This window comes from Bison bison, unplaced genomic scaffold (genome assembly GCF_000754665.1).
Source record: "Bison bison bison isolate TAMUID 2011002044 unplaced genomic scaffold, Bison_UMD1.0 scf7180017864371, whole genome shotgun sequence".
Taxonomy (NCBI): Eukaryota; Metazoa; Chordata; class Mammalia; order Artiodactyla; family Bovidae; genus Bison; species Bison bison.
The window spans coordinates 1,202,135-1,209,674 of record NW_011494943.1 but is presented as its reverse complement, the minus strand read 5'-3'; the positions used below and the strand labels follow the sequence as shown (position 1 = coordinate 1,209,674).

The following is a 7,540-nucleotide window of genomic DNA, read 5'->3' as shown; positions in this document are numbered from 1 at the left end:
ACGTGGTACGGGTTCACGGGGTCGCTCCTCCTGAAGGACCTGCGGAGAAAGGCACAGCTGCGCACCCCGACTCTCGCCCCAGCCCGGGGCGCCCGGGAGACCCTGGGACAGTCCCCAGCCTGCCGCCCAGGGCCCGCTGGTCCTCTGGGCAGTGAACAGGCTCACGGGGCCCGTGGAGCCACTGACCTGCCCTGGGGAGAGAGCAGGGGGCTTCTCTGCGCCTGAGGTGGCTCAGGGGGGCTCAGAGTCCTCAAGGGACACTTCCAGAGGAGACTGCTACTGGAGGGGAGGCGAGCGGATGACAGAGGAGTTGAGTCTGCAGACGGAGCATCCCCGCCCATGAAGTGAGGTAGCCCTTTACATACGCGACCTCATCTGATCCTCGAGGCCACCAGGGTGAAGAGGTCGTGTGCCCATTTCACAGACGTGCCCGGGGGGCCCTGGATCACAGAACCGCAGCCAGTGGGTGTGGGACCCATCCGGATGACTCCCCCTCAGCCCGTCTCTCTGCTTCTTCACACAGGACTAGCCTCAGTGTCAAAAGACACTCCAGCGTGAGAGCCAGGACGACTGACCCATGGTGGGTGTCCGGGCTCCCCGGTGGAGGAACTGGTGGGGTGGTGGGGATGCTCCCTGGGCCCGGTGGGCCCGGTGACCCTGGATGGGACACGGGGGTGGGGGCCAGGGAAGCGAAGCGCAGCAGCAGGTCCTCCACCCTGGGTGGCGGCGGGGTGGGGGAGAGGCCTGAGGCTTTCCCAGCAGCCGTGGGATCCAGGGGGCCTGGGTCAGACTGAGGTGGGGGGCGGGCAGGGAGCTGCTGCACAGCTGGGCAGAAGAGCCCCGAGGAGGGTGGGCACCGGGGCTGGAATGAAGGTGTGTGTGGGGGGTCCTGCCTTTGGGACCTGCCCTCCGGCTGCAGCGACGAAGCAGACAAGTGACACTTAGAGCTGTAACTCTTCACAGCAGAACAGACCTTACAAAGGGTCTAACCCGACCCCTCAGTTTAAAGCAGACAAGTGACACTTAGCGCTGTAACACTTCACAGCAGAACAGACCTTATAAAGGGCCTAACCCGGCCCTCAGTTTAAAACGTTAAAGAAACCAAGAGCTACCACCAGTGATGGGAACAGTCAACTCACTGGACAAGACCCTGATGCTGGGAAAGACTGAGGGCAAAAGGAGAAGGGGGTGACGGAGGATGAGACGGTTGGATGGCATCAGTGACTCAATGGACAGGAGTTTGAGCAAAGACCAGGAGAGTGAAGGACAGGGAAGCCTGGTGTGCTGCAGTCTATGGGGTTGCAAAGAGCTGGACATGACTGAGTGACTGAACCAGCACCACCATCAGCTCAGGGCTCAGTGTGGGTGGGGTCCCATCTCCTCCCTGCCGCACCCCCGCCAGTACCGGAGGTGGTCAAGGACTGTCTGCCACCCAGTCATTGGCAAGGCCCCCCAGGGAGTGATGGAGCCCCAGGTGGGGGTGATGCTCTGCGGGGCGGCCACGTGGAGCCCACATCAGGTCCTGGAGGAGCTGATGGCAGCAGAGATCCCCAACCTGCCGGACTGAGCAAGGCCAGATCTCGGAAACGTCAGGTGGCTGAGCAGCGACCAGGAAGTGCTCACAAGGAGTGTGGCGTGAGCCCACTGGACACCTTGGACCAGGCCACCCTGCCTGGCCCCGCCGCTCCGGCCTCGCTGGCCCACCTGTGAGGGTGGGGGGGCCTGGCCCCTCCCTCCTTGCCCGGATTCTCGGTGCTGATGCCAGGAGGCCGGGGGATCCTCCATGACTTGGAACTGGTGCCCATGTCTCCAGTGTGGCGTTTCCAGACAGCAGGGCAGGAGAAAGAGGGAGGAGGGGACCGCCCACGAGAGGCCCATGGTCCTCCCAGAGCAGAGGCGGGCGAGGGGCGGCTGGTGTGAGCACTCACGAGGAGACACACTCTGCCGTGTCTCCACTACGGGCGGGACAGGAGGGGAGTGGAAGAAAATGCTTCCCCGTGGTCAGGTGGCCCCAAGGAGCAGGTGGGGGCAGGTTATGGGGTCGCCAAGATGTTAAAGTGGCCCAAAGCTCCAATCTCCTGGACAGGCCCCTGCCTCAAAGCAGGATGGAGCTTCCCAGGGGGCTCAGTGGTAAAGAATCTGCCTGCCAATGCGAGAGACACAGGTTTGATCCCTGGTTCGGGAAGATCCCCTCAAGGAGGAAATCACAACCCACTCCAGCGTTCTTGCCTGGGAAATCCCACGGACAGAGGAGCCTGGAGGGCTACAGTCCATGGGGTCCTGAAAGACTCGGATATGACTGAGCGACTGAGCAACAAGAAGGATGGAGGAGATGACGGTCCTCAAGGGCTCCGTCAGGTGGAACCGGGAAGCTCCCAGCCAGCTGGGTGTCACAGCCTCCACGGAAATGGGGCCCACCTCAAACAACGTGTGGTTCAGATAGCCACTGGCCCCGGGCTGGAAACACCTTCCAAGGGCGATGCTTACAGGGGTCCTGGTAAGGGGGCGCTGTTTACAGGGGTCATGCTAACTCTCCAGAAAACCACCCAGCAGCAAACACAAGGCGCTCTCGGGCAGGGTTATCAGGGTGACTGCACAGCGCTGGTGTGTTTCCCTCCTGAAGGCCTGTCCTGCGTGTGCAGGTGACAAGCCCCCTGAGAGCAGGGCCGGCCCGTCTGCCTCCCCGGCGCCCACCCCCCAGCACTGCCCGGCGTGTGGCTCGTGGCTGAAGCTCACAGCTTTGTCCACACTCCCTTTTCTAAGGACCTAGGACACGGTTGCTGAACGGGTTTTTCGTCTAAGAGGTGTAACACAGATCAAAAAGCCCAAACAGCCTTAAATAGCCTCTGTGCCCCTGCCCACCCCGTGTTGCTATCTCTGCGGCCTTCACACATCCGCACCACCAGGTGAGGGCATCCGCACCACCAGGTGAGGGCATCCGCACCACCAGGTGAGGGCATCCGCACCACCAGGTGAGGGCTGCAACCGCACGGCAGGGACGGCGTGACTGAGACCCCCAGCAGAGCAAGGTGCCTCCCGCAGACGCTGCGTGCGGACACCGCTCTGCGCTCCCGGACAGACACCGGGGCCCCAAAATAAACTGGGCTCCCTCCCTCCCAACACAGAGGGCTACTGTGCCACCAGCAATCACACGTGGAATGTACGGCTCTTCGCTCAGTCCCTGTAGTGAAGTACAGGGATTTTCCTTCCATCATCACAAGATGACTCAGAGGAAGGTGGAGAGTCCTAGGGAGAGACACAGACTTGATTTTTTCTTTTTTTTTTTTAAAAACCCAGAACTTTGTCAAGACCTCCACAAAGTTTGGAGAAAATGAATTAAAAATCCTTTCTTGTGATCGCTTTAAAAAAAAAAACAAAGAAACTCAACCAGGCTACAGTAATTGTACCCAGATGCGGATTATTTCTTCAGGGCCATGGTGCTCCCAGTTGCTGCAAGCCCCTTCTATTCCTCCAGAGAGCAGAGGCCGGGACAGGGCTTGCGTTGGGCACCCCCAGGCCCGCGGCTTCAGGGTGCACAGGGCCTCGGCAGTCAGGGGGCAGAGGCCCCTGGGACCCTGCTCCGCATGCCCCCGGCCTGGTCTTATCTGTTATCTCCTGCGATCCTGGGGTCCCATCCCCACCCCCAACTCCAGGGCCAGGCCCATACACAGAGAGAGCAGACTCGGCCTTTGGGACCCCTTTCTGGGGCCCCTCTCAAAACAGCGCACCTTCAAAGGCATTGGCTTCTAAGGCTGTGCGTTTGAGGCTCTTCTTTTCAGAAGCCCTCTAATGATTTCCTCACCAAGTCCCCACCCAGAAGGGGCCGCTCCCTCCCGCAGCATCTTCTAAGGGAGGTGGGGAAGGTGGAGGGCGAGGCCAGGTTCGCAGGCGAGGCGCACGGGGTGGGCGTCGGCACAGCCCCCCCCTCGGCCAGCTCCCAGCACAGCCTCCCTCGGGCGTCATGTTCTTCCATGATGTTGAGGCCAAGCTGGACTCCAGTGGCTTCCACAGAAACGGGCCCCATTGGTGATGGCTTAGGGGGGACAGGAAGCACTGGCAGCTGGCAGGGGACACCTGCTGGGCCCCTGATGTACCGTGAGGCCATGAGGCCGGGGAGCCAGTGATAGACGGGAGACCACCGAGAGGGTGTCCCAGCACCAGGCCAGCCCCCACCAGGCCGCCGTCCTCCAGGGAGGTAGGGAGCATGTGTGCATGTGCGTGCGTGTCCCTCCTCTGAGGACCGTCTCCTCTTCTATGAGTCTGTGTCCTTTCGTGACCCATGGACTGTAGCCCGCCAGGCCCCTCTGTCCATGGAATTCTCCAGGCAAGAACACTGCAGAGGGTAACCATTCCCTTCTCCAGGGGATTTTCACAACCCAGGGATCAAACTCACATTTCCTGCACTGCAGGTTATTTTTTATTGTCTGAGCCACCACGGAAGCCCCTTAATATGAAACCCAACCAAATCAGTAAGAACAAAAACCAAGTCTTTGAAAGTGAGGCTCCTCTGAGTGCCCAAGGTAAACTCAGGGCTTGGGGACCAGCTGGTGCCCTTGGCATCCAGCTGCCAAGCCTGCTCCTCAGCAGCTGGTGACAGGGAGCCCTCAGCAGGACTCGGGCTCCCTGTCTCCTTCATTTGACTAAATCAAGCCGGTCTGTAGGCCAGGGACCTGGCTTCATCAGTGGAGGGGAGGCTGACTTGAGCTGGAGACGCTCCCTACATCCCAGGAACTAGCTGGGAACGCGGACACAAGTTCAACAAGTACAGGAGGTCGGGGCGGGGGAGGGGACACCTGAGACCGATGGGCACAGAGTGAAGGGACAGAGCAGGTGATGACATAGTTACCCCCACAGGGGATGGTGAGAAGAAATGTGGGAGACCCCTGTAAGTCAGTGATCGCTCAGAAAGGCAAAGCACGCTTGCTTCACAACAAAACCACCAACAGAAGCCCTGGTCGTGCCCCCAAACAGTAAAACAAGGTTGCCCTGAGCCCCACATCCTACTCGGGAGCTCAGTGAGTTCATGAGCCCCAGGACAAGCTCTCTGAACAATAAAAACCAGTCATTTGTGGACCTGGCTTGACCACATAGGGACCATAAAACTCCCCTGCTCAACCTGGAGGAGCTGAGGCTGGAAGCATGACGTCTGCTCACGAGTCACAGAATCTCTTCTCCCCTCCCCACTTTTCCGTGATCATAAAACTGTAGCCCAGTGAGTTCTTGGGCCATGGCACCCCTTTGCCTGCCTGCTTGTAAACCTCACAAGCGTCCTATTCTAACAAGTCACTTCGTATCTGTCACATTGCATCTGAGTTCTTTTCTGCACTGAGACATAAAGGACTAAGGTACTGGGGCTCTTCAGAGCCCCCGAAAGGACACAAACTGCTTCAGAGGTTCACAGTGGACGCGGGCTAAGACTCAAGGCTCACTCTTTGCAAGTGAGACCTGAACCTGGTTGCCCTTTTCACACAGCCAACAGTGAGCATGAGTAAATCAAGCTAATTATAATGCCTTATGTCTGTTCAAACCATGTCCCTTTACAAAGGGCTTTCCTGTTCATTATTCTGATCCTAACAGCAACCTGTGACATCAGCAGAAGGGACAGTGCCCTCTCAGCTTCAGCAAGACTTCAGCCCAGGTGGGAAGAGGTGGTCAGGGCTGCACCTCAGGCCTGTGAACAGCTCGGTGCAGCTCCTAACACACCGCAGGCACCCTTGAGTATCTTGCACGTTAAAAAAAAAAAAAAATACTGGGGTAGGTCTTAATCCCTCTTTGACAATGCCCAGGTAAGACTTGCAGTCCAGGTAAGGTACCAGCCTCTCAACCCAACAGGGGGACAACGTCAGGCAGGAATCTAGTAGGAAACCCAGGGGGCCAATGAAAAGGTGTCATTTACATATGAACAGCACCCACCAACCCCAACCAAAGAGGCTCGGAAGAAACACAAAGGAGGATGCTCGCCTGCAGACACCCCGTTAAAGCTGAATCCTGGTAGAAACACCCAGGCTGGGCCGGGAGGGGGCGGGGTCCCGACTGCCCACCCACAAAGGGGAGGGTCCCAGGAGGGTCCCGCCCCGGAGCCCGAATGGCTCCAAAACCAGCCAGGGCGCGGTTTACAAAGGTGGCGCTCTGGGCCCTGACCCCGGGGGGACACTGAAGCCCCACTGTCTCAAGGCCCCCAGAGAAGCCGCCTGACCACAGGCCTTAAGTAGCCTCGGCGACCGCTGCCAGCCTGGAGGGCACGGAGGCCGGCGGGGCTTTCCCCAAGTATCCGCATAACGGAACGGGCAGGGGTGGCAGGTGGCCTGGAGCTGCCAGCCCCAGAAGTCAGAGCCAGCATCTTTCTCCAAACAGCCCGAAACCATAGCTTAAAGATGCTGAAACAACTCGGTTCCGATGATCCTTGGAGCCCTTGCACAAGCCAGTTAGGTCCCATCGAAGGTGGTGGTGGACCAGATGTCCGCCCGGGAGACCAGCTCGCAGAGCCACAGGAGCGCCCCCTGGCGGTGCCAACGCCACCCTTCCCTCCCAGCAGGACCACCCCAGGACCACCAGCTTCCTGGCTCAGACCCGGCTCCCCGCCCCTCCGAGGCCCGCCAGACCCTACAGAGGGAGGCAACCTCCAGAGACAGCAGCCAGGTCGCACGCCCCTTCCCACAGGGTCAGCGATAAGCTGCTCCAAGAGCAGCCCAGCGGCCGGCCCCTCCCCCGCATGCCATCAGCAACAACCTGGAACTCAGAGGCTCATTCTCTTTGGATATTTGGAAGCGGAGAGAGAGAGAGAAACAGAAAAACTCATTCCAACAGGAGGTCTGAAGTTGCCTCCAAAGGTCAAGAATCTTAAGACTTGGCCGTTCTATAAAGAACTGCTTGTCCTCCAAGCCTCCAAGAGAGAAGGCAGTCCAGGGCCCAAGTCCTCTCCCGCCAGAACCTCCTCTCCATCAGCAGTGAGCGACACAGGCACCAACCGGGGTCTGCCCCCCAGGGCAGCAAGCATGTAAGACCTAGCAGCAGGTTCTAAAAGCACAGGACCCTTCACTGGGGAGTCACAGGTCCCTGCCTCCTCTGGAGGATTCCTCGCAGGGTTCACATCTCGTTCCATAAAGAACCACAAGCCCAGTTAAGCCAGCTGCTGGCTCTTAACATGAAAGTTCAAACGATCCCACTTACCCCCGTGGTCTGGGCACACATGCTACCACCTGGGCCGCCAGCTCCGCCAGCATTCACTCCTCACCACTGAGTGACCCCTTCCCAAACCGGCGCTTAGTGTCTGACTGACTCTCCTCGCTGCCCCTCTAAGACTGGTGCAGAATAATGAGTAACCACATTGAGGCATTCTGCTGCCACTGTCTGCAGCCGGCACTGGGAGACTCCGGGTATTTAGCTGTGCGTGCATCCCTCTCCTCTCCTTTCAACAACAGAAAGCCAGATCAAAGGGTTCGTGGCCAGCGGTCCGAGTGCAAGACAGACCTCTGTCAGCCTCAGCAGCACATCTGACCATCCATCCATCCACCCTCCTTAACTCAAAACATCTGCAGAG

General features: G+C 59.0%; 1 protein-coding gene across 1 annotated transcript in view; it reads right to left on the bottom strand.

The window, feature by feature from the left end:
- Nucleotides 1-7,540, bottom strand: part of AXIN2 (axin 2) — a 26,849-nt gene that overhangs the window by 18,046 nt on the left and 1,263 nt on the right. Inside the window, 1 exon segment of the mRNA XM_010856058.1 lies at nt 1-39. Within this exon segment, the coding sequence (XP_010854360.1) occupies nt 1-39 (39 nt within the window).